This window comes from Microcaecilia unicolor, chromosome 4, assembly GCF_901765095.1.
Source record: "Microcaecilia unicolor chromosome 4, aMicUni1.1, whole genome shotgun sequence".
NCBI classification, from domain to species: domain Eukaryota; kingdom Metazoa; phylum Chordata; class Amphibia; order Gymnophiona; family Siphonopidae; genus Microcaecilia; species Microcaecilia unicolor.
In genome coordinates this window covers 347,405,915-347,433,051 of record NC_044034.1, presented here as the reverse complement: position 1 = coordinate 347,433,051, position 27,137 = coordinate 347,405,915, and the positions used below count along the sequence as shown (strand labels likewise).

General features: G+C 42.3%; 1 protein-coding gene across 1 annotated transcript in view; it reads right to left on the bottom strand.

Annotated features, from left to right (window-relative positions):
* The window catches only part of LOC115469500 (E3 ubiquitin-protein ligase TTC3-like), a 299,116-nt gene extending 279,358 nt beyond the window's left edge, over positions 1-19,758 (bottom strand). Inside the window, exons 1-5 of the mRNA XM_030202218.1 lie at positions 19,711-19,758; positions 11,159-11,303; positions 8,071-8,155; positions 3,656-3,709; positions 2,374-2,497 (exon numbers count right to left, since the gene is read on the bottom strand). Of these exons, the coding sequence (XP_030058078.1) occupies positions 2,374-2,497; positions 3,656-3,709; positions 8,071-8,155; positions 11,159-11,303; positions 19,711-19,744 (442 nt within the window). The 5' untranslated portion in view covers positions 19,745-19,758. The remainder of the gene's footprint in view (positions 1-2,373; positions 2,498-3,655; positions 3,710-8,070; positions 8,156-11,158; positions 11,304-19,710) is intronic.
* Between the last annotated feature and the right edge of the window lie 7,379 nt (positions 19,759-27,137).

Genomic DNA, 27,137 nt, shown 5'->3' with positions numbered 1-27,137 from the left:
CACCATGCTAACAAATCTGTAACAGAATGAGACTTGCAGGATGCGGGTCTGAAGGTGGAAAGGTTCTAGGCCAGGCTTTATCTGCTACCTGTGCTTAAGAAGTTGCATCTCCCCAAGGTGGACGCCCTGGTATCAACGAGGACCAAGATAACAATCGACTGCCTGTCGAACAGCAACTCAGGAAATAGGCAAATAAAACCAAAACCACCCCTCCCAACCCACCAAAAACTGCCTGAACGCAAGCAAAACAGAGATTCTAAGGGTTATTAACCAGGGCTGCATTTCAATTAAATTTTTAATTGTGCAGTTAATTGCACAAAGAACAACAAGTGAGAACAGCCAAAAATGGATTCAGCATATGGAAAGTAAACATTCTCCAACCCACCCTTATCCAGCTTCTCCCCTCTCTTTCCTCCCCCCGCAGCATTTAACTCACCTATCCTTCCTCTTTCTGCCTTCTGTGAAGACCAGCACTGAAGGGGACTTCGGCTGGCGAGGGTTGGGGACCCGAGCCAGCAAAGGTACCTGGTGGTGGCGGGGGAGGGTTGGCGGAGGCGGGAGTCAAAAGGGAGGGGGGCTAAGATATGCCCCCTCACCGCGGGTTCTGGACCCCCCTCCCGCCGAAGTCTGGCTATGCCCCTGGTCCAGCTCCTCAGTATTTACAGACAAGCAGTAAGGAGAAACTCAGAACAAACACCTTAAATAACTCTGGCACATTGTCCAATTGGTTTAGCGCACCTGTGCTTCTAGCAGTGTTTAATTGCATAACTCCCCCTGATTTCTTGTCAGTTAAATGTCATTTGAAAGAGAAGCAGGGCCACCCCACACTTTCCTTTGGGATTTACAACTTGCTCTAGGGAAAAATTAACCATTTGCTCCCAATCAGTTTCCTTAGTGTGAATGGGGCTCAGCAGCTTCCCGGTTGGACGTGCAGCTCCCAACGGGGCTCCGGTGTCTATAGGGCTCTTATACACACAAAGAAGCTGCATGTACGACAGCTCCAGACCTCCCGTTAAATTTTCCATGGTAAAAGGTAGGGGCTGCTTCTGTGCATCACATTCGGAAAACGGTTGTGCATCTCTTTGCATACTAAATTAGCTCATTATAACAGCTTTGCATACAAGTTTCATTAGCTGCTACGATGCCAGGAAAATAGCTTGGAGAACCCTTTTGTGCATGTCTCGCTGTACTCCGTGCTCGCTAAACCAGCTAGAACCAGTGTAAAAACCACACTGCTGGTTAGTTAAGTTTTGCAGATCTGGGCCTAAGCTAAAGGTTCCACTCTGGACAGAGCATATGAAAAGGAGACCGCAATCAGCCTTCTCCCAGCAACAATTGAACAATATCCGGGTAAGCTGCAAGAGAAGTTTTAGACCTCAAATAAAAATAATTTTCTCTTTTGTTTGATTTGGTATTTGAATACTAGTAGTTTCTAAAGCATATTGACAGTATGTGAACCTTTACATTTGGAATGATAACCCATCCCTATATTATACTTATTCTTTAATTTCTCTCCCAGATTCAGTCCCCTAGTGTACGCAAACCTGGGCATAGCTTAAAATTTTTTTTATAACACCCTAACATTGGCCAATGCTTACAAATAATTTGTTTTATTTGATTAGTAAGGGGTACAAATGGTAAAACACATGTCATTCTATCTTCAGTGTCTATTTTCTCTTGGGAATAAATCAACCAAGATCTATGAGCATTATACGCCCTCTTCATCACTCTAAGGACTACTGTCAGTGGGTACCCCCTTTGAATAAATTTATTACCTATTTCTTGAGCTTGACTACAAAAATCTTGCTTCTAGGAGTACAAACGTGTAATCCTCAAAAACTGGCCTACTGGTACTGCTGTTTTTTTAATGGATTAGGGTGGTAGCTTTTATAATGAAGTAAAGTATTTCTATCTGTTGGTTTATAAACTCTTATAAACTCACCCTTTTCATATTTTATATGTACATCCAAAAACTCCACTTGGGTCCCTCCTATATGTGAAGTAAAAGTAATATTTCGATCACATAGATTTTGAAGAAAATCACTCAACTCTTGTGCTTCTTATCTGGGGAGGTGAGCAACATCATCTATATAATGTTGCTATCCTAAAATACAAGGTAGGAATCTACTGCTATATACATGGGCCTGTTCAAATTGAACGTTATGAGGATATATTCAGATTACAAGATCACAACATGTATCATTCACTGTTCTTTGTATGTAATGACGACAGCTGCTTAGTAACCAACTTCAGAGGCACAGATGAGATGAAATTACAGTAGCAAAGATTAAGGAGCATCAAAACAGAAGGTTAAGATTTTTTTTTTAATGCTTAGGGGGAGGAAAGGAGGTTATAAGAATACAATATACTTACATTCAGAAAAGAAAACTTCTAACGGGGGCCAGCAGAAATCCCCAAACGTTTGTAACTTTTGTAGGACGCCAATATCACCCGTGCATTTCACCCATTCCAGGGCATCACCAACATTATATTGCCTCTATACCAAATTAAAAAAAAAAAAAAAAGCTTTCCATTATTGCACCAACCACAAAATACACGAGGCAAAAACGTCAAGTCACCAAATATTTCAACAGATCACATTAAAGGTGCCAGCACTCTCCAGTGTGACATGCAAGGGATCAGAGAGGAAAGCACAGTAGTGGCCCTGTTCGATATTTTCAAGCCACAGTATCAGTTAAGCTGACGACAGACTCTTAATTCACCCTGCTGCCTTATTCAGCTCTGGTCATTTGTTCATAAAAACACATACTACTTTTAAAAAAACAACCTATCTCCATCCCCACCCAGTTTTAACATCTGTGTCTCAGAACCCTCCCTTTCACTGCTTGACCTTTCCTTGTTTAATCCACATTCTTAAGTACCTGCATAGGTTCTGATGAAGATTTGCTTACATTTCATAGCAGAATTTATTAAAATGCTCTAAATTCTAGAAATCATTTCAGAAATAAAAGTAAAAAATAGTATACAAAAATTAACACCACACTGATTTTGTTTTAATTGTCAATTAAATTTTCTGGAACCAAGTTTAGCTAGTATGGCTGATCCCTAAGTACTGTACTGTTAGTCAATTTTCTAAGATTTCTGTACTAGGAAAAAAAATGGCAACTTGTGTTTTTATTTGCTCAGTTTAAGTGACTGCTGTGGTGATCACAGCTCCAGCTCTGGAAAGCCAGATAACTGAAAATCAGACTTAATGCCATACAAAATAGCCCATTGTGCTTATGTGAAAAGTTCAAAAAGATATTTTATAAAAGCAACATACCTCAAAACCTATTTTATCTAGACCTATTCCTAGTAGTGCAGAAATGCTTTTATACAAATTTACAACTACTCTGAAGGTGTAAATACAGTGTACTCAGGGACGGCTAGGTGTTTCATGACATTACATCAGTGTTGTGTGTGGATTTCTTTTCCTTGGCCTCTCCTACAGATGGGAGTAAACAGCTGAGTAAGAATCCTACCCAAGTGGAGAGCTCAAGCATCACATACAAAATGGCTGCCTTCATGACAATCTTTGTACACAGATTAGGAAAAAAAAAAAAAAAAATACTGCATGCTGCCCCGTCCCCCCAAATCTTAAGAGCCATAAATCATGGACTAAAAAATTTCCACCTCGTCCTTAAAGAAGACTTACTGTTTCTATATCTGTGCCAATTTTCAAAAGCCGAGTGATAAAGAATGGAATATCCTGCAACAAAGAAAGATTCTGTGAAACTCCATGCTATATGGGCACCTCAAGCATCAAAGGTTAAATTTACCCCACCTGATAATTTCCTTTCCTCGAGTCCTGCTAGACCAGTCCAGACTGATGTGTTATCTCCCCCTTATCAGCAGATAGCGGCAGAGACTTAATTCCATTGATTCCAGTGACAGTTTAAGAGGTGGTGGTAGTCATCAACATTCCAGTATCCTAATACCAAAGCTAAACAAATCTATATATAGCAGTGGAACCCATTATCAATTGGGTATCCCCCTATAGATCACAGAACACTAAAGAAAACTATTTATAAAACTTACAGGAAACAGCAGTCCGAAGCTATGGATTATTATAACTCCACTGTCTTCCTGGAATGGCCAAGAAGGACTTAAACAAAAATTAAATCAGGTAAGGGTAAATTTCACCTCTCATCATCCTGCTAGACTAGTCCAAACTGATGGGATGTACCAAAGATATCAGATTTTATGAAAGAGGGTACCCCAAACAATGTATTGAGAAAGGATATGTTAAAGCTATCCAACAAAACAGAAGCACTCTCCCACAGACTAAACAGAAAAGGGCTTCTGAAAAAATTGTATGCATGCTTTATTATGACCATTTATCGCATGAGATTATCAATATATTGAAGAAAAATTGGTCCATCACACAGTGTATACCTGGTTTTGAAGGAAAATAAATCATGGCTGATGATAAAAGAAACAAAAATCTGAAGGACATATTAGCACCTTCAGCTCTGCCAGTTCCACGTAAGGCTGCACCTGTTTGGGGACATTATCCTTGCCTCTCTTGCTCAGTCAAGTTAATTCAAAAATGAAAGTTTTTATACATCCCAAAACTGGTGAGAGATTCAAATTGATACAATAGTTGAAATGTAAAACCACTCATGTTGTTTATGCTGTTACATGCCCTTCCAAACTGTTGCACACAGGCAAAACAAGCCGCACATTCAATAAACGCATCATAGAGCATTGAAGTGCCATTAAAAGGAATGTCTCAGAAAAACCATTAGTGGAACATATGCAAGAAAAAAGGGCACAATTTTTTTTCACAAGTAGTATGACATTTGTGCATTTAATATTTATTTTTATAATCCTCATTTATATATTATTTAGTTTTATAACGTTTTTGAAGTTTATTTTCATATACTTCATGTTCCCAGCTTCTCTGTCTTGTCTGCATCCTCATGGCACCTGTGACATCTCTGAAACGCAAGACAAAATGGCCGCTGGAACGCATAAAACTTTAAACTTCTTTTATAGATTTCTCAGCGTTTTTGCTTAAAAATTACATTTTGGAGACGGGCACAGTGTGCAGATTAATAATCAATCATTTTTTTGTTTTTTTTACATTTTTGTTAACCCCATTTTATTCTGTTTTTCATGCCATTTTTAATGTGCATTTTTAGTATGATCTTTGAAAATTCATTACTATAATTGGTTGTCTTTTTCTTAGTTAATTCATAATGTGTGTTCCAACTGTCCTCCTAGAAGCTTGACACATTCACAAAGTCTTCAATGTCATTGAGCTATTGGCTCAATGAATTCTAGGGGATTCATTAATTAAGAACTCAACTGTTTTGCAAGCTCGATGTGCTGGAGATCCATCTTAATGAAAAATTTACTCAGAAATGTCTTGAATTTCAGGCAGAAGTTTCCGCTACACTAGGATGCATTTGGGTTATATGGAAAAATGTTGGGTGATCCCGTTTAAAGGAAAGAGTGTGAGTATATATATCTATACATACATATGCACAAACACATTTTTCTTAAATATTATTTTGAGACTTCTGCTCCTTCATATTTTGACATATGGAACACTAATTATTATATCTAATAATTGATTATGTTGGTTTGCTATATGTTCTTATGATTGTTTGTTGCACTCCCTATTTTTTTTACTATTTGTTTTTATACATCTGTTTTATTGATCACTTATAAATACATTTATAATATTTCTTGTATATTTTTAGTTGTGTAGAACCTCTGTGACTTCTGACAAAGGTATATGCCAAAAAAACAGCCATATAGGGTCGTTTAAATCTAGTGTGTTGGCTGCTTAGATAACCTTTCACATATACAAGGCCCCGTCTGACACCACTTGGAAAGCATGTAGAGGGGGAGAAGCAGAGGGATGCTTAAAAAAAAAATTTTTTTTGTGACTACTTTCCAAATTTGTACTTAAGTTACTTGGTAGAAAGGTACAGATCAAATTTAAGTCGTTACATGTAAAAGTACTGCCAGTTGTATTTAAGAACTACAGTGAAGTACAACTACCCATTTCTAATGCCTTGTAACTCTTGTTGTTTCTGCTGTGACAGTAGGATTCTTAGTGACTGTCACCAGAGCATCCACTCCAGGGAGGGGCAGAAACTTATTGAGATTCTTAGTGACTGTCACCAGAGCATCCACTCTAGGGAGGGGCAGAAACTTATTGAGATTTTCTTGTGGGAGGGATATCAAGCCTACCCATGAGCTTAATACCCCGGAGAACCCCATTCGGCATCTCCCACTCAGTTAACACTAACTGGGAGAGTGAGGTCCCCATCCATGAGCTTCTCCCATGCAAGTGCAGAAATAATAAGAACCAAGACTACCTATTAAAGAAGCAAACTCCTCCTCATGGAAAAGGCTCAACACCAGAGAATCCTCATCTTCCTCTGGGGACAACTCTGCCCTGTCCAAAGATACCTCTCCTAGGAGGGAACCCCCTTTGTTTCTGTCCTCTGCAAAAGGACAGACGTTGGATTAGAATCTACTCAGGATCTGAACCTGGCTAGTGTCTTCCCAATTTGAGGGAAGGGCTAGGAGTCCAAACTTTGAATTCATTCACAGCTCTCTTAAAGCAATCTGAGGGCTTGTAACATGTGGGGTCCTAGGTCACCAGAAGGCCCTGAATAAGCACTCCTGGGTTCTGCAGCCCCCAGCTTCAAAGTGCCCTGAAGCTAAATATATTAAAGAAGAGCCCGGGGCCAGGCTGAACCTACAATCCCCAGCTCCAAAGAAACAAAAATTGTCTTCCCTGTCACATACAGGGCAGTAGGAGTCAGCTGCATTACTCATAGGCCAGCTCCCACACCCCCCTCAGTGTCTGCCTCCTGGGCTGCTTAGGGTTGAAGAATAACTCCCTGCTGAGAAAACAATTAGAGCTGCCCCCAGAAGCCTTACACTGGCCTGCCTACTCAATTAATAAACTAGGGAAAACCACTTAAGTTAGCTTAAGCTTTTTTTTTTTTTTTTTTTACTTTAAGCAGGCGGACAACTGCTGACAGGAAAAACCCCCCACTCTAATCCCCTGCTAGTCAAAGCCCCTTGAGGTCAATGATGGCTGACCTCACAAGCACAGCCCATGGACTATAGCTTGGGGTCATGGAGGAACAGACAACTCTGAGCTTGGCCAAAGGAGATTCGTTGACCAGTTCTTGGAAGCAACATCTAGGCCAACGTTCAACCTTAAAGCTGCAGGCCACGGAATGAACACTGGGCAGACAGGCCTCCTCAGAATAAATATTCTACTGCAACAATCCAAACCACACCACCTGCTGGATACAGAGAAATACTGGATTGTTCCTGGCTACACCACCTGTTATACAGAAGATGTCAATGGAATCTTCAAGTCTCTGCCTCCATCTGCTGATTGGAGAAGATAACCAGGAGGCTAAGGAAGCCTCAGCTTATACTTCCAGATCTTCCAAACTTTCACAAAAAGCAAAAGAACCAAAACAGTATCCCAGCTTATGCTTCCAGATCTTCCAAACTTTCACAAAAAGCAAAAGAACCAAAACAGTATCCCAGCTTATAATAAAAGCAGGGTGACAGCACTGAAAGAGTGTGTGTGTGTGGGGGGGTTGGGGGGAAGGGGGAAATCACATAGCTTTGCTGCATACCAGAGATACCCCTACTTCCCCTTCTTTGCCAGGCCTCCTGCTGCCGCCCTCCTACCTCCTCCCAGGTCTGCCAGAAGATTAAAAAAGCATCAACACTGTACAGGACCTGTAAGCACAGACCTGGGCTAAGTGCTACTTTGTCCCACTCCTTCAGATCAGCCTGGAAGAGGTAGGGGGAGGGCAGTGGCAGAGGTATGGAGAAAGATGCCAATGGGGGGGGGGCAAGGGGGGCTAGAGGTGAAAGATTCTTGCCACCTGCAGGGAGTGGGGGAGGGGTAAAGAGAAGGGGAGTCCAATTTACATACGACATCTGATACCCTTGGGCCCGCCCTGGACCTAGGAACAATGCTGGACAATTTTTATGTACTAAATGCAGAAACACATAGAATTAAACACATACATTAAATGTGTACAACTTCCCAGGGTTAAAAATCAATTTCTAACTTACCACAACCTTTTTAACCATCTCAAGAATGTCTTCCAGCAGCTCAATGTTGTTCAGTTCATTCAAGCTGAGTTCAGAATCTAAGCTCCTTAACAACACATGGAAAGAGTTTTAGTTTTAGATCTTGTTTTTTTTTTTTTTAATTCAGTTGAATCACATCTCAGTATACTGTACGAGGACACGTAACAAATGTGTTTTTAACAAGACAGAAGTCAGGAAGTCCCAGCACCTAACACACAAGGCACAGATCTAACCAGCCCTGCAGGCACAGCAGTAGCTAAACCATGTCCTTTTACTCTTGTTCTTGCTGCCAAAAAAACCCTCTGCTTTCAACAAATCCCCTTCAGTAGGCACACAGCAAGAGTTCTGGGTACTGCAGTACTTTTATGTTTCTGTAACCTGCTGAAGGTGGGCCTGGGCTCCTCCACTTTTGCTTTAGTCCCATCCAGCAGTTGAGCACACTATGCCTATAAGCTAGCAGAGATCCCTGGTCCTGCCAGCTGGAGTAGTGAATTGCACAGGGACAGAAATTTCACCCATCCCTGCCCAACCCTGTGCTAAAATAACCCAACTTGTGGTAAAATAACTCAACAGTAACCCATGTTGAAAACGTCCCCTTTCAGCGCTTATGGGGATTTCAACGCTATCAACCATATCCATTAATTTTTTTAGTGCTATAATTGCCATGATAGAAGGAACGGATAGGTAGGCTGCCCTAGCACTACACTTCCACGCGAACCATGTAGGACCTGTGCCCATCCCCACAGGATCCCTGCATCCACCCCTGCAGGTGTCCCATAAGCCTGGAAGGGATCCCCGCAGGATTCCCATGCAGTTCTCTACCTCACAGCCCACCCAAAGTCAGAAAAGCACAGCAGTAAGTGGCAGCTCTCAGCCAAAAGCATGCTCACGGTGCCAGCATCAGTGACTCAAAGTGCAGTAGCCACCTGCTGGTTACAGCAGGCGGCTGAGAACCAGGGAAACCCAATTCAAATCCCACTGTGGCTCCTTATGACCTTAGGTAAGTCACTAACTCTCTACGGTCTCAGGTACAAGCTTAAATTGTAAGCTCTCCATGGACAGGGCGATACCTACTGTAGCTAAATGTAACTTGCATTGAGCAGCAACAACTGAAAAAAAGGTGAGCGCCAAATCCAAACAAAATGAATAAACCAATAAAGGTAAAACAATGTGTCGAGGAAGTTAGAGAAGCCCATGTATGAGATTTCTGTGAACCAGATAAAATCACATTCATATCTTCAGCTCCTAAGTAATTAAAAAGCTTTATGTACAACTGAAAATTTAGTAAAATTCTGCATATTTTGTCTGTAAACCTGACACTCGTTACCATAAGAGGTCATTCAGAACTACAGTAAAAAAAAAAAAAAACCCTCTCAAAAATAAATATCATCTTACTTTTTAGCACAGAATTCTCCTAGGAGCACTCAGTGCTTCTCACACCAGTTTCTCCCTACTGCTCTTCCCTCTCTAGCTTACTGTACTCTGCCCTTCACCAATCTCACCCCAAGTAGAGCTGACCCTTTAGTGGGGAGAGGGGATTGGGGGTTAGAAAAATGGGTGCAGGGCTCAAGCAATTCTGAGGGAAAGGGGCAGGAACACAGTAACCTGCCACTGCCATTTCCAGCAATGTCAGATGTAGTGGGTGTTCTTGGGGCCTGGATTGGCCACTGTCGGAGACAGAATGCTGGGCTTGATGGACCTTTGGTCTTTTCCCAGCGTGGCGGTGCTTATGTGCCTCAGTCCAGAGTCCTGAGAAGCACAAGATAAAGGGCAATCACCCTTATTTATTCTCCTCATCCTCAGGGTAGTCCTCCCCTAGGCTATAAATCCCCACATCTATATTTGTTTTCTCTTTTCCTTCTAGCTGACTCCACTATTTTTTATCTTGTTCCCCACTCCAGCCAGACCGCCACACCACTTTCCTCCAACTACAGCTCAATCAAAATTCAAAAGCTGCCTGATAGGATGTTCCTAGTGGCCACTTCATCCATGGATCCCTGCACAAGCTGTTGTCAGTATCAGGGGCGTATCTGAACTGCGGCGGTAGGGGGGGGCAGGGTCAGAGAGAGGGGGCACATTATAGCCCCCCCACCGCCGCTGCCGCCATTGCCGATCCCCCTCCCCCCAGCCGCTGCCATTGCCAATCTCCCCCCGCCGTTGCTGTCGCCTACCTTTGCTGGCGGGGGACCCCAACCCCCGCCAGCCGAGGTCCGCGTCCTCCTGCCGCTGCCGGCTGCCTTTAAAAGAATTCCTTCAGCTGGCGGGGGACCCCCAACCCCCGCCAGCCAAACCAAGGTCCTTTCATTTCTTCCACTGCAATCTGCAAAGCTTTGCAGACTGCAGTGGAAGAAATGAAAGGACCTCGGCTTGGCTGGCGGGGGTTGGGGTTCCCCCGCCAGCTGCAGGAATTCTTTTAAAGGCAGCAGGACACGGACCTCGGCTGGTGGGGGTTGGGGTCCCCCGCCAGCAAAGGTAGGCGACAGCAACGGCGGGGGAGGGTTGGCAGCGGTAGGGGGGTCCAGGGCGAAATCTGCGGGGGCCCAGGCCCCTGTGGCCCCACGCAGATACGCCCCTGGTCAGTATCACCAATCATGCCTAGGCTGCAGCTGCTACTTCTGCTGCCACTACCTTCCTCCAGCCTTGTATGGGCTGCAGCTGCTGCCGTCGTCATCTACACCCTCCTACCAACTGTGCCAGTGCACACCTACAGCACTTCAGCCAATCTAATTCTGTGGTGCAACTGGAAATTCATAATCATACGTGCACTGTGCTGTGATACAGAATTCACCCAGGAATATCCAAATTTGGTGATAAACTGGCTTTGTCCAGGGGTAGATTCAAATAAGATCAGACTCGCAAGGTTTGTTCTGACATGAAATCTGTTGAGAATCAAAACTGATATTGAAGGAGAGCAATTAAATAGTTTATTAGCTGTACCATAAAAGGTGTGCTTGGAATCAGTTTACATACACGAAGGAAGATAACTACAGTCATTTCTTTTAAGGAACTTTGAACAACCATCTACCTAAATCATGCCTAGCTAACACAGCAGCACAGTCTTCCCACTTACCTGCACTGTATCAGAAGCCACTCGTTAGAAGGACGTGGTCCAAGCCTCTCAAACAGAAGCGGCCATAAGATGTAGATTTTTATGACATCACAATACTCTCGCAGCTCCTGGCTCGGTTTGCTGCACCAGTACTTGGCAACATCCACTAGTTAAAGATTGGGCAGAGTTAGCTACTGAAGATAACCATGAACTGCTTCCATAGCAGAGCCCTCATATTATAACCTGTGAGAGGGCAATGAAGCACATCAACCATGTTTAAGAAAACTTGATACATCGCTTTTTCTGGTAAAAGCAAGCCAAAGCGGTTTACAAATATTGGTATTGTCATGAATGCTGATGTTGTTCTGTCTTTTTTCAATTTTTGTTTCTTTATTTGCCATGAATTATTGTTACTTTTGGTTTTTCCTTTTTGTTTTGTGTTATGCTTGAAAAACCTTAATAAAAATATGAAACAAAAAAAAAAAGAACAGAAAAGGAACTCCATTAAAATAGGAAAGTACTCAATAATTGCAAAAATCAAAGTAATAAAGAACCAACTACATACACTTGGATCCCCACTTGCGGGCTGTGAAATATTGCAGGAAGACTTTAGGAAATTGAAAGATCGGGCATCCAAATAGCAGATTAAATTTAACATGGACAAAAGCAAGGTGATGTACATTGGAAAGAATAATCCGAATCATAGTGACCTGATGCTAGGGTCCACCTTTGGGGTCAGCGCTCAAGAAAAAGATCTAGGTGTCGCTGTACATAATATGCTGAAATCTACTGCTCAGTGTGCGGCAGCAGCCAAAAAAGCAAACAAGATGCTAGGAATTATTAGAAAAGGAATGGTAAGACCTAAAATACTATAATGCCGTTGTATCGCTCCATGGTGCGTCCACAGCTTGAGTATTGTGTTCAGTTCTGGTCGCCATATCTCAAAAAAGATATAGCAGAATTAGAAAAGTTTCAAAGAAAAGCAATTAAAATGATAAAGGGGATGGAACTCCGCGTATGAGGAAAGGCTAAAGAGGTCAGGGCTCTTCAGCTTGGAAAAAAAAAAAAAGAGACAGATGAGGGGAGAGATAATTGAGGTCTACAAAATCCTGAGTGGTGTAGAATGAGTAGAAGTAAATCAATTTTTCAAAAGACTAGGGGACACTCATGGAAGTTACATGGAAATACTTTTAAAACAAATAGGAGGAAATATTTTTTCCACTCAACGAATTGTTAAGCTCTGGAACTCTTTGCCGGATGATGTGGTAACAGTGGTTAGCGCACCTGGGTTTAAAAAAGGTTTGGACAAATTCCTGTAGGAAAAGTCCAGAGTCAGTTATTGAGACAAACATGGGAAGCAGCTGCTTGCCCTGGGATTTGTAGTATGGAGTGTTGCCATGATTTGGGTTTCTGCCAGGTACTTGTGACCTGGCTTGGTCACTGTTTGAAAAAGAGGATACTGGGCTAGATGGACCATTGGTCTAACCCAGTATGACTACTCTTATGTCCTTATGTAATCACCATCCCCCAAAAAACTGAGTGCTACAAGCTAACAAAGTGGGACTTCAACATAGATTTACTTTTCTTTAAAGACAATTCCTTGTGTAAAACAGGTAGTAAATTCCATAAGGATGAAGCAAAAAAAAAAAGCCAAGCTATGTGTTGATTCCAGATGAGCATGGATAGGGGACAGAAGACCTAAACGTTGTTCGTGCAGCAAACAGAGAGACTGATCTGAACATGGGGTATAATCAATGAAGATAGATCAGAGGAAATTCCTTTGTAGAAGACCCTGTGGGTAAGTATTAGTATCTCATACTGAAGACAATAGTGAACAAGCAACCAGAATTGATTTTGAAGTATAGGAGAAATATGATTAAACTTACAAGCCTTACATAGCAACTTGGCTGCAGTATTTTGAAGAAGCTAGAGACACTTTAATTGGTTTTGAGGAATGCCTGCATAGACTAGTCTAGATGGGCCATAAATAAAGCAAAAAGCAGCAGATGCAAGATATTGAAGCCAGCGTACCTTTGAACTGATCATAGCTGCTTAAGTGTTAAGAAGCCTGACTGATGCTGATTTCTATTTCAGGTCTCATGACTCAGCAGTTATTCAAAGACCAGCTATTTAAAGAACTTCACTTCATCTTCTCGAAAACAGATCAATCTCAGAGAGAATCTTACCATTTAGTAGCTACCAGCAACAAAAGTTCCATGCATGCCCCTGAAGCAGACATAAGTACATAAGTAATGCCATACTGGGAAAAGACCAAGGGTCCATCAAGCCCAGCATCCTGTCCACGACAGCGGCCAATCCAGACCAAGGGCACCTGGCAAGCTTCCCAAACGTACAAACATTCTATACATGTTATTCCTGGAATTGTGGATTTTTCTAAGTCCGTTTAGTAGCGGTTTATGGACTTGTCCTTCAGGAAACCGTCCAACCCCTTTTTAAACTCTGCTAAGCTAACCGCCTTCACCACTTTCTCCGGCAACGCCAGAGTTTAATTACACGTTGGGTGAAGAAAAACTTTTCTCCGATTTGTTTTAAATTTACTACACTGTAGTTTCATCACGAAATGCTGGCATCGTTGGGCAGTTGCAACAGCTTCATGCAGAGCAGCTTACACCTTTAAGTGCAGTTTTGCCTACTAAATGATAAGATTCTATCTTTAAATGAGATTACTTCATCTTCTTGAAAAAGAGATCAAAGTGAATATACAGTAAGATTTTTATGCTAGTGATAGTACTGTATATATAAAAAGAAGAGGGGAAAAAACACTTCCCGGAAAAATCAAATACACATTAAAAAAAGGGGGAAGAACAAGTGGCAATACAAAAACACTTGTTTCAACCAACACATCCTATAAGAGTAACACTAAAAGACAGAGATGCATTAGATAGATAGATAGATAGATAGATAGATAGATATACACAGTGCAATCCACTTAAGTGCAAGGGTCTGGGACCAAAGAAATGCATTCAGTTAACCGGAGCGTGCACTTAACCTTTGTGACCCAAAGAAGCTTGAAATCTGATAAACATATGTACAGTACTGTTATACATACAGTATACAGTCTCCGTTAACTGACGTTATACAGTCTCTGTTAAGTGACGTTAGGCTTACTTGAAGTAATCAGTCATAGCCCTCTGTACACTCTTGTGTCTGTGAGTTCCATAGACTACGTCTGCCAGACGGTAAAAACTGTCATAGCACTGACATCCAGTGGCCTCCAGATAGGCCCGCATGGTGTTGAGACTCTCCAGCACTCTTGCAAAAGTGACAGGCGGTTGTTGAATTTTGTCAGCATGTGCCTCGCTGCTCATTTCATCATCTGTTTCATCATCAGCCGTTGCCTGCATGTAGGCGCATATCTCAACATCAGTGCTATCATCAGCTGTTTGTAGATCGTTATCAACAGCTACGTAGTGATGAAACTCCTCTTCAGTAACACCGGCTGGGATGTCAATAGCCTGTTCATCTGACGCATTTACAACAGCTGCATCTGTTTCGTCCCTCTCCACATCCCTAACAAAGCTTGCCCGCTTGTAGCAGTTCACAATGGCTGCCTGTGTAACATGATTCCACGCTTCTTTCTGCATATGTAGGGAATCCAACAGTGATAGATTACGAGTCAGTTCAACAGCACGTTTATCCTTGCCAGTCTGGTCATCCATAACGCTCATCAGACAACGTAGCACAAGAGCCCGATAATGTTGTTTGAAATTGGCTATTATGCCCTGATCCATAGGTTGGATCAGAGAGGTAGTGTTTGGTGGCAGGAAGATCACCTTGACGTTAGACAGCCTGACATCATCACTGTGTGCAGCACAATTATCACAAAGCAACAAAATCTGACGCTTTTGTACCCGCATTCTAGTGTCTAACTTCTTTAGCCACTGCTTCCAAATTTCCCCAGTCATCCATGAATTTGCATTAGCCTCGTATGACACAGGAAGTCGCTTAACATTCTTGAAGTAACGGGGCTGTTTGCTCTTTCCAGTGATGAGTGGTTTCAACTTCTCACTCCCATCCATATTGCAGCAAAGGACGATCGTCAGTCGGTCCTTCAACGTTTTACTTCCTGTAGTTTCGGCTTGTTTGAATGCAAGTGTTCCATCAGGAATCGCTCGCCAGTAGAGATTGTTTTTGTCAGCATTGAAAATGTCACGAGGTGCAAACTCATTCAAGATGGTAGGAAGAACTGAAACAACCCAATTTTCAGCACCAAAGTCATCAGCGTCTTGTTCTCACCATGCAGTTTCTTGAATTTTATGCTGTTCCTCTCTTTCCATCTTTCCAACCATTCAACAGTGGCTTTGAATTCAGTTAGTTGTATTTAATTTGCGTGTTCCCCCACCTATTCTGACCTCATCCTCCCCCAGACTGCTCTTACACAATCCAGGAATTAACGAACTCCATAATCAGAAGGACTCACTGGAATATAAGAAGATAGTTTATTATAATCTCACCAATAGCAGTACAGGCAAATCAGATATTCGTATGGTTGAACAGCAGTTCACGACACGTCTGTCACCCTCCTTCTCTTGTAGCCTTCCTTGTCTTGTCTGATCTAATACCCTCCAGACTAGTCCTTATATACCATTTTGGCTTCATTGGTTCCTATAGACCCCAGCTGTCTCAACAGGGTTCCTAGCCCTTATCAGTTTAATTAGAATGACTTCACATGTTCCAAAACCTTCCTCTAGCCCCCCCTTTGGATATTCTCACCCGGGGTGCAGCTGACCCAGTACTATCTCCACATAATCATAGCAACTCTTGCTCATGACGTCTTGTAGGTGCCAGTCTCCTCACTATCTACAGAGTAGATTCCCTCCACCCTCTGTCAGCTCTCTGAGCACTTACTTCAGCATTTGCTATAGTAAAATGTAACTGTGTCAAAGGTGATCTTTGATTCTTACAGAGCCTAGCTCTCTTTTGTATCAGAGATGATTTTGATTTTAAGAAGCCTAGCTCTTATTATGAGCCATTGACCTGTATTTTACTGAGAGCAAGGGCTAGCATAACTCTTCATAGTCCAAGACTTTCAGCAAGCTGATTGGCTTTCTCCATAAGCAGTGGACCACTGACAGGAAACTGTCTGCTCCTGAATTGAGAATACCACCGAAGAGCATCTTCTACATCCTCAGCTTTTCCCACCCATTTACGTTTCCAGTGTGGATTTGTATTGTTTTGCCAGTCTTCCAGAAGCTGGTCTTCCTGCTTCAAGATACGTGAAATTTGACTGGGATTGACACCATATTCTTTAGTAACAGATGTTTGACTTTGTTTTCTAATTTTTTTTAAGAACTTCTATTCGTTCAGCCAGTGTTGAAGTCTTACAGTTGCGCGACGACGATGACGACTCCAGTGTACACTCTAACAACTTTCTTTCGCTTATTCTGCCTGTGGCAGTTAACCAACGAGATTTCAAATTTACCGCCCCTTTGTCAAGTGTCAATCGGTTTCCATATTCCATGCATGCGCTTATGCGGAGTCTTTCCTGCAGAGGAGCGGTCTTAAACCATGCATATAAGCGAATCTTGCACTTAACAGTGGTGCGCTAAACCGAAGTTTGTCCCCATAGGAACTGATGGCACCAAAAACGGGACCGAAGTACGGCATGCAGTTAAACAAAGCATGCGCTTATCCGATATACACTTAAATGGAGTGCACTGTATATATATATATATATATATATATATAGTGAGCTATTGGATCTCTTATAGCCCCAGCTATATATATTATATATGCTTCTCTGTCTTTTAGTGTTCCTCTTATAGGATTGTATTGGTTGAAACACATTGTAGTCATTTATTGGTCTGCTATAATCTAAGCTGGCTTTGGCTCATTGAGGCTTTTTTTTTTTTTTTTACTTTATCATCGATAGGTGAGAGTATATTTGTATGTAGTGTATATTTTGAACTCCACCTCCTTCCGTGTAATGAATAGTGTGAAGTTATTCAGTACAGAATAAAAAACCGCCAGCACACTGGCCTCTAAGGAAAAGTATGAGAAGTCTTCTCCAGGAAGAAAACACTTATCAAAGCAACTAATAAAATGAAAACAAGAACACAACAGAGAAGACCCCTGAGAGACGCAGAGACTGATTTAGACAAATCAGGGAAAAGGCACAATAAAGGGAACTGAAACTCCTGAGACAGACCAATTCCTTTCACAGGTGTTAAAAAGAAATAAAACAAAACAAAACAACCCACACAAACCATTTGTTAAAAGACCAAGAGCAAATAGTTAGGAGATCCTAGTCACTGGCTAGGGTCTGTTAACTGATGATGGAGGCAAAAACAAAACAACCCTGAGTTTTGTACAGCATCTTCTGAGAGTAACAGCACTAACAAAAGGACTCATCTGACTTGAACTACTACTACTGAAGCAACGTGGGTTCAATTGAAACCCATCCCCCACCCCACCAAAAATAAATACATAATCTAGTCTGCCCAGTTTCCACAAATTACTTAAACCCTTGGTTTACCTTTATTTTCTCTACCAGAAATTTTCCAAGGCTCTCTTACGCTCCAACATCACTTCCACCCATCCACTACCCGTTTTGTAAAAAAAAATAAATATTCTAGAATCTGCTCCCTTTCAGTTTCACCATGCCCCTTGCAGTAAGGAGAGCTTCTTTTTTCCCTAAAAAAAATGTTTGCTGCTTGTGTGTTTATATATCTGTGGCATTTGAATGTGTATTTAAATTATTTATTAGGATTTGTTTACCACCTTTGAAAAAAAAAAAAAAATCACTCAAGGCGGTGTACAGCAAGGCGATGACAGACCAGTGGTTCCCAAACCTGGTCCTGGAGGCACCCCCAGCCAGTCAGGTTTTCAGTATATCCACAGTGGAGGCATGCATGCAAATCTCTCTCATGAATATTCATTGTGGGTACCCTGAAAACCTGACTGGCTGGGGTGCCTCCAGGACCAGGTTTGGGAACCATGGCAATAACTACTACTACTACTTAACATTTCTAAAGCGCTACTAGGGTTACGCAGCGCTGTACAATTTAACATAAAAGGACAGGCCCTGCTCAAAGAGCTTACAATCTATTTTTACTGCTGTAATAAGACAATTACAGCAGTAAAAATATTCAAATACAAGGTACGGCATAGCATACAACAACTAGAATGTCAACTCAGCACACAATAAAACATTTTAATAGACAGCATAGGGTGTAAGTGAAGGTGGAACACAGTTAAGATAAAATAGGAGTTAGAAAATACAGGGACTCATTTAAGGTTCATGAATATAATCTCAGCTACGGCAAGAATGGATAAGCAAGTCCTGCTACAGTATTATATCTTCTCTCTCAGGCACTGTTTCACAAATGTATCTGAAGGGACCCCCCCCACTCTGATTTTGACATTCACATTGAATATGCATGAGATGCATTGCATACAAACCTCACTCATGCCTATTTCTAGTGGAAATTCTGGAAACACAGACCACACCTAGAGGTGCTGAGGGGCTAGTTTGGGCACTACTGCACTAAGATACAGATATAGATATATATACACAAGAGCTTATGTTACCAGATCAGTTACCAATCAGAAAAACTCCTCTGACACATCTGACCAGAGGCTTCCTTTATTAACCTGCAGCAGTCTTGTTCTTCTGTTTGGAAGCGATATATTTTCTTTGCAAAATAATATAAATGATATTGGGGTGAGGGTACTTGGACAGAGTTGGGAAAATGGGGCAAGTTAGAAGTTTGAAATAGAAGGTGAAGAAATGAGACACTGTACTGTTTACTTGACTGTCTTCTTCAATAAAAATAAAAAAAAGATTTAACATACAGTAGTCTGATTTAAGGCCCTCCTTGTCCTATATATTATATTATATTATAATATATTATATTCTCTCTCTCTATATATCTATATATATACATACACATATATATATACACACACACAACACAAAAATCAAAGTTCATTTTTTACAGAAGAAACAAATATATTACTAATCACTTCTAAAGTACTATCAGGCTCATTCAGTGCTGTACAGATAAGAGATTATAAGCCCTAGAATTCAGGCCCTGCGAGGCTTCTTGCAGCCAAGACCCTCCTCCTCTGTTTCTATGGTTACAATCAAAGCGGTATATATATATATACCGCTTTGATTGTAACCATAGAAAGGTGGTATATCAAATCCCATCCTATCCCCTCCCCTCCCAATTTCTCTTCCCTTCTGTCTGCCAAAAGTTTTAATCACACAGAAAATCATTAGTTAAAACGATTAATCCACAGTCCTACTAGTCAGGTTGATTCCCCAATAATCCTGCCCAGAGTTACTTTCATTCCCTGGAGGGCAGAGAAGAAAATCAAATACAGAGATACAAATAGAAAATGGATTGAAAAATAAAAAAGTCTCTTCTCAACATTTTGCCCTCAGGAAGAGCAAGATAAATTTGTTAGAAACAATTCTTTCCACTGAAGGAAAAAGAAAATATTGAACTGTAAATCAAAAACACAAAGATAAGCAACAATAAAATGGGGGAGGGGGTGGGAGAGAGAGAGAGCAAACATTTCCAGATTAGAGAAATCAGTTGACTCACCATTTTTATCTCTGTTCAGTATTATGCGCTTCATGTACTTCTTGTGTCCCTGTGAATGTAGAGGAACAGAGTGAGAATCCAAAAACTGGTAATCATGTTTAGGCGCTAGAGCACAGGGGGTTTAAATACTGAAAAGTTGGTGGCAAGATTCTTCAATACCTGAGGCCAGTGGTCTAGCCAGATACCTACAGCCAATTTAGCGTGGGCACAAAATATTCTCTCTGCCCCAGTCCTCCCCTCCACTCTTCACCTGGAATCTCCCAAACTCATAATATTAAATACTTCAGCTGATGAGGATCCCCAAGCTCCGTCAACTGAAACTTCCTTTGAAGGAATTCAGAACTCCCTTTTGCCAAGTTTGCCAGGCAGCAGCTCATCCCTGAAAGAACCCAACCGAATCCAGGATCTTCAGTTTCTGTGAAACCAAATTTGCGACCAAAACTGACCATTCAGTTTTGAGCAAAATTAAAAGAAATTCACACCCCACAACTGGCAAAATTTGCATGGAGGATCCTGTACATTCCTGCTATCAGCACATCTTGTGATAAGATATCTTCTACTGCAGGAAAGACTGTGGAAGACAGGAGAGCTAGACTGAATCCTGAGATTGTTGAGGACTTATTCATCAAAAGATTAAAAAATCATCACAGTGCTTTATAGGGCAAATTTCTCCCCCACTAAGACATACAAAGCAGGTTGTATTTTGTACTCCTGGACATTTTTTTAAATTATATTTTTGGGTGTCAATACAGAGAAACAGATACGACATCAAATTGATACAGAAACCTTGTCCAACATGTAATACGAACCAAGAATGCTTGTACAAAAATTACCAACAGTAATCCCATAGGAGACCTCTGTAACGACCTTATATATTTTCCCCGAGAAGACACCTACAAAACAAACCCCTTCCACTAACACCTTAGCACACTTCCATCTATACCAAAGAAAAGCCCACCCCAAACATCCCCTGATATCCACCATACACGCAGCCCATTCTCACACACTCCTCCCCCCACCCACCCCCTCCCCTAAGTGTCAAGCAACTCTAAACAGCACTTCCACAGCGAGGCATAATGTCTATTATCTGTTTTAAGGGACTTAAGAGTAAAGCAGACCCTCATGTTTGCCCATCTCCCGCATTTTCGCTGTCCAGCTTTCAAAGGGTATGGGATCAGGAGAGATCCAGAACTGTAATATATGTTTCTTAACAGCAATAGTGATGTGTAAAAAAACGCCGTTGAGGCTGAGTTAAATGTTGAGATAGGAGTAACCTTTGATCCCCCAAAAGTAGGGTGGCATAATCCCATTCCATTTCTTTCTGGACAACCTTAGGAAAAAACCCTATTCCAGATCATAAGGGCAGGACATAAGTAATGCCACACTGAGAAAAGACCAAGGGTCCATCGAGCCCAGCATCCTGTCCACGACAGCAGTCAATCCAGGCCAAGGGCACCTGGCGAGCTTCCCAAACATACAAACATTGTATACATGTTATTCCTGGAATTGTGGATTTTTCCCAAGTCCATTTAGTAATGGTTTATGGACTTGTCCTTTAGGAAACCGTCTAACCCCTTTTCAAACTCTGCTAAGCTAACAGCCTTCGCCACATTCTCCGGAAACGAATTCCAGAGTTTAATTACGCGTTGGGTGAAGAAAATCTCTCTGATTTGTTTTAAATTTACTACACTGTAGTTTCATCGCATGCCCCCTAGTCCTAGTATTTTTGGAAAGCGTGAACAGACGCTTCACATCCACCTGTTGCACTCCACTCATTATTTTATTTACCTCTATCATGTCTCCCCTCAGCCATCTCTTCTCCAAGCTGAAAAGCCCTAGCCTCCTTAGTCTTTCTTCATAGGGAAGTCGTCCCATCCCCGTTATCATTTTAGTCGTCCTTCGCTGCACCTTTTCCAATTCTACTATAGCTTTCTTGAGATGCGGTGACCAGAATTGAACACAATACTCAAGGTGCGGTACAATGGCATAATAACATCCTCACACCTGTTTTCCATACCTTTCCTAATACCCAACATTCTATTCGCTTTCATAGCCGCAGCAGCACACTGAGCAGAAGGTTTCAGTGTATTATCGACGACGACACCCAGATCCCTTTCTTGGTCCGTAACTCCTAACGTGGAACCTTGCATGACGTAGCTATAATTTGGGTTCTTTTTTCCCCACATGCATCACCTTGCACTTGCTCACATTAAACGTCATCTGCTATCTAGCCGCCCAGTCTCGTAACGTCCTTCTGTAACTTTTCACAATCCTGTCGCGAGTTAACGACTTTGAATAACTTTGTGTCATGAGCAAATTTTATTACCTTGCTAGTTACTCCCATCTCTAAATCATTTATAAATATATTAAAAAGCAGTGGTCCTAGCACAGACCCCTGAGGAACCCCACTAACTACCCTCCTCCATTGTGAATACTGCCCATTTAACCCCACTCTTTTCCTATCCTTCAACCACTTTTTAATCCACAATAGGACATTTCCTCCTATCCCATGACCCTCCAATTTCCTCTGTAGCCTTTCATGAGGTACCTTGTCAAATGCCTTTTGAAAATCCAGATACACAATCGGCTCCCCTTTGTCCACATGTTTGTTTACTCCTTCAAAAGAATTGACGTAAATTGGTCAGGCAAGATTTCCCCACACAAAAGCCGTGCTGACTTGGTCTCAGTAATCCACGTCCTCGGATGTGCTCTGTAATTTTGTTTTTGATAATAGCCTCTACCATTTTCCCCGGCACCGATGTCAGACTCACCGGTCTATAATTTCCCGCATCTCCCCTGGAACCTTTTTTAAAAATCGGCGTTACATTGGCCACCCTCCAAATCTTCTGGTACCACGCTCGATTTTAAGGATAAATTGCATATCACTAACAGTAGCTCTGCAAGCTCATTTTTCAGTTCTATCAGTACTCTAGGATGAATACCATCCGGTCCAGGAGATTTGCTACTCTTCAGTTTGCTGAACTGCCCCATTACGTCCTCCAGGTTTACTGTTGAAGTCAGTAAGTTTCTCCAACTCGTCCGCTTGAAATACCATTTCCGACACCGGTATCCCACCCAAATCTTCCTCGGTGAAGACCGAAGCAAAGAATATATTCAATCTCTCCGCTACGTCTTTATGTTCCTTGATCGCCCCTTTTACCCCTCAGTCATCCAGCGGCCCAACCGATTCTTTTGCCGGCTTCCTGCTTTTAATATACCGAAAAAATTTTTGCTATGTTTTTTTTGCCTCTAATGCTATCTTTTTTTCGTAATCCCTCTTGGCCTTCTTTATCTGCGCCTTGCATTTGCTTTGACACTCCTTATGCTGCTTCTTGTTATTTTCAGACAGTTCCTTCTTCCATTTTCTGAAGGCGTTTCTTTTAGCCCTAATAGCTTCCTTCACCTCACTTTTCAACCACGCCGGCTGTCTTTTGGACTTCCGTCTTTCTTTTCTAATTCGCGGAATATGTTTGGCCTGGGCCTCCAGGATGGTAATTTTGAACAGCGTCCATGCCTGTTGTACAGTTTTTACCCTCTCAGTTGTCCCCCTTCCTAAGTTTTTTTTTCTAAGGAAGTATGAATAAGTGTGCCTCTACCACTACGGCATCTAAGGCAGCATTCATTATCCCTAGTGCAGCACCCCTGGACCTAGTCATGTAAGATCTATGCAGTATTTTATATTGTGTTTCTTGCAAATCTGCTGCCTTAACCATCTCATATAAGGTGGAGAAGAGTGCACTAAAACAAACACGTGTAAACTCAGTACCCAGGTCCCTGTTCCAGTGCTGCACCAGCCTCTCCATCCCCCCCAAAGGTATGGTCATTTTCATAATTTTATACCAGGTGGACAACCTATACCCGCCAGGAATGCCAGATTACCCACAAGACTCATAAAAGGTGAGGCATCAGGGGGCGCCCCTGATGTCCACTCCACCAACACCAAGCCCTATGTAGCGGCCGAAGGAATCTCAATTTAGGAGCAACCAGGGAACCAGAACCCAAAGACAAGTGCACTAGATTTATAAGCGAATAAGGACAACTCCAGGCATCCATTCATCCTGGGGGAGAATAACGACAGGTCCCCGTCATTCCCTCAAAAATAAAGCGCATCAGGGCGGCCACATTATATAGACGGAGGTCCGGAAGATCAAGGCTTCCTAAACATCTATCTAAAATTAACTTCTGGTTCCCAATTCTCGCCCTCCTCTGGCGCCAGATGAAAGAGCAAATTAAAGAGCGGAAGAGGCGTTCATCTCTATGTAGTATCCAAACAGGGACAGCCTGGAGCGGGTACAACAACTTGGGCAGCAGTATCATTTTCACCAGCGCCACCCTACCAAACAAAGAAATCGGCAAGTCCTTCCAAGCTTCACACAACCTCCTGAATCTATCAATTGGATCCAGAACGTTACACTTGTAGAACAAAGCTGGGTTAGTGCTTAAATAGACTGCCAGATATCTCATTGGGCCTTTTACTGGGGGGATGGATAATGTGATCACCCAAGAATCTCCGGCCCACCCAGACAAAGGAAGGAGCTCCAATTTAGCACAGTTGACCCATAAGCCCAAGAGATCTCCAAAGGCTCGTACAAGAGACAATGCCTCTGGTAAGCCACAAGGTGCATTCGCCAGATATAACAAATTATCATCTGCAAATAGATTTATATGTGACTCCCTACTTCCTATCATAATACCCTGTATACAATCACTACCCCCAAATCTTTGAAGCCAGGGGCTCTATAGCTAGAAGAAAAAGAAGTGGGGACAGGGGGCACCCCTGTCTGGTATCTCTCTGTAGAGAAAAGCTATCCGTGAGTTTATTGTTTATTATCAGCTGTGCCTGTGGTGAACAGTAGAGAGCAGATACCCAATTAACAAAAGCCCCTCTTAAACCAAATCGTTCTAAAACCCAAAAAAGGTACTGCCATGACAGAAAGCTTTCTCCATATCTAGCCCCACTATAGCCCCCATTCCTCCCTTCCCGCTGTGCTCATGTATGGTCAGCAGCGCTTGATAGAGATTCATTGAGGCATAATGACCTGGGACAAAACCCACCTGGTCTTCATGCACAAGGAAGGGAATTACCACATTCAGGCGCCTGGCCATTACAGCCGCCAGTAATTTAACATCCTGATTTAAAAGTAATATAGGTTGGTAGAACCACACCTGAGCAGGGTCCTTCCCCGGTTTAGGAATTAACACTATATGGGCCATCTTCTGCTATAACCCCATACTCTCCTCCCTTAATCCATTAAACACCTCTCTCAGAGGCGTGATAACCAAGTCACTCAGAATACGGTAGTACTCTGGGCTGAATCCATCTGGCCCCAGGGCTTTAGTCAGCTTTAGGATCTTAATTCCCCTACTGATCTCCTGATCCGATATAGGAGAGTTTAAGCTGCTCTAGTGTAAGAACAGGTAACTTCAATTGCTGAAAAAAACACCTCACACGCTTCCTGACTTTCAAACTGGTCCATAATGTGAGTTTCCCTAATATATTCCTGTCCCAAATCATCCTTGACAGAGGTAATCACCTGCTTTTTATGGGAGGGCCGCTCTAAATTAGCTAATAGCTTACCTGATTTACTACCCCATTTAAAAAGCTTGAAACGTTGGAAGTAAATATCCCTCTCTGCTCTTTTATTCAATAGAGCATCAAGTTTCTGTCTAATCTGCATCAGGTGTCTCCTATTTTCATCGGTCATGTGTAGCATGTGACACCTACGCAGTTGCTGAAATTCCTGTGAGAGACGCATAAGCTCCACTTCCCTCCTCCTCTTCTGAGCTGAGGTATAAGATATTATATGGCCCCGCATAACTGCCTTTGACGCTTCTCAGTAGGTGCCTGGACTTCTCTGGTGTATTGTTATATGCCGGGTAATCCAACCACTTTTCTCTCAGGTACACCCAGAAATCCCTGTCATTATACAAGAAAGGTGAAAACTTCCAGACCCGCTCACCCGGCTCTGTAGCGAAAGAAATGCTCACATTAACCGCTGAATGATCAGAGAATGCAATATCAACTATGCAGGACTCGGTAACTCGCAGAAATAGAGCACGGGCCAAGAAAAGATAGTCTAGCCTAGAGTACACATTATGAGGATGGGAGAAAAAGGTAAACTCCCCATCATGGGGACGAAGGACTTTCCATGTGTCTACCAAGTCTAATCTACTAGATAGGAAATTTAACCCCCTAGCATCCGAATGTCTACTTTAAAATTTTGATGGTTTACAGTTAATCGATGGGTCCGTCGTTATATTGAAATCCCCCACCCCCACCCCACCCCCCATTATAAGATGGCAGGAAGAGTAAGGCACCAGCGTAGCCACCAGGTCAGAGAAAAATGTATGTGTTAGGACCATAAACGTTACATAACAAAATATGATGTCCCCAAAGCTCTCCAATTAAGACTACAAATCTGCCCTCTTTATCCTGGACAATTTTGTGGGTATGAAAAGGCAGTTGTTTATGAATTAGGATGGCCACTCCTCTCCGCCTATTATTATAGGAAGAGCTCACCACCTCTCCCACCCAGCCCCTCCTCAATTTTTGGTGCTCTAGTGCAGATAAGTGTGTCTCCTGTATATATATATACAGTGGGGGAAATAAGTATTTGATCCCTTGCTGATTTTGTAAGTTTGCCCACTGACAAAGACATGAGCAGCCCATAATTGAAGGGTAGGTTATTGGTAACAGTGAGAGATAGCACATCACAAATTAAATCCGGAAAATCACATTGTGGAAAGTATATGAATTTATTTGCATTCTGCAGAGGGAAATAAGTATTTGATCCCCCACCAACCAGTAAGAGATCTGGCCCCTACAGACCAGGTAGATGCTCCAAATCAACTCGTTACCTGCATGACAGACAGCTGTCGGCAATGGTCACCTGTATGAAAGACACCTGTCCACAGACTCAGTGAATCAGTCAGACTCTAACCTCTACAAAATGGCCAAGAGCAAGGAGCTGTCTAAGGATGTCAGGGACAAGATCATACACCTGCACAAGGCTGGAATGGGCTACAAAACCATCAGTAAGACGCTGGGTGAGAAGGAGACAACTGTTGGTGCCATAGTAAGAAAATGGAAGAAGTACAAAATGACTGTCAATTGACAAAGATCTGGGGCTCCACGCAAAATCTCACCTCGTGGGGTATCCTTGATCTGAGGAAGGTTAGAAATCAGCCTACAACTACAAGGGGGGAACTTGTCAATGATCTCAAGGCAGCTGGGACCACTGTCACCACGAAAACCATTGGTAACACATTACGACATAACGGATTGCAATCCTGCAGTGCCCGCAAGGTCCCCCTGCTCCGGAAGGCACATGTGACGGCCCGTCTGAAGTTGCCAGTGAACACCTGGATGATGCCGAGAGTGATTGGGAGAAGGTGCTGTGGTCAGATGAGACAAAAATTGAGCTCTT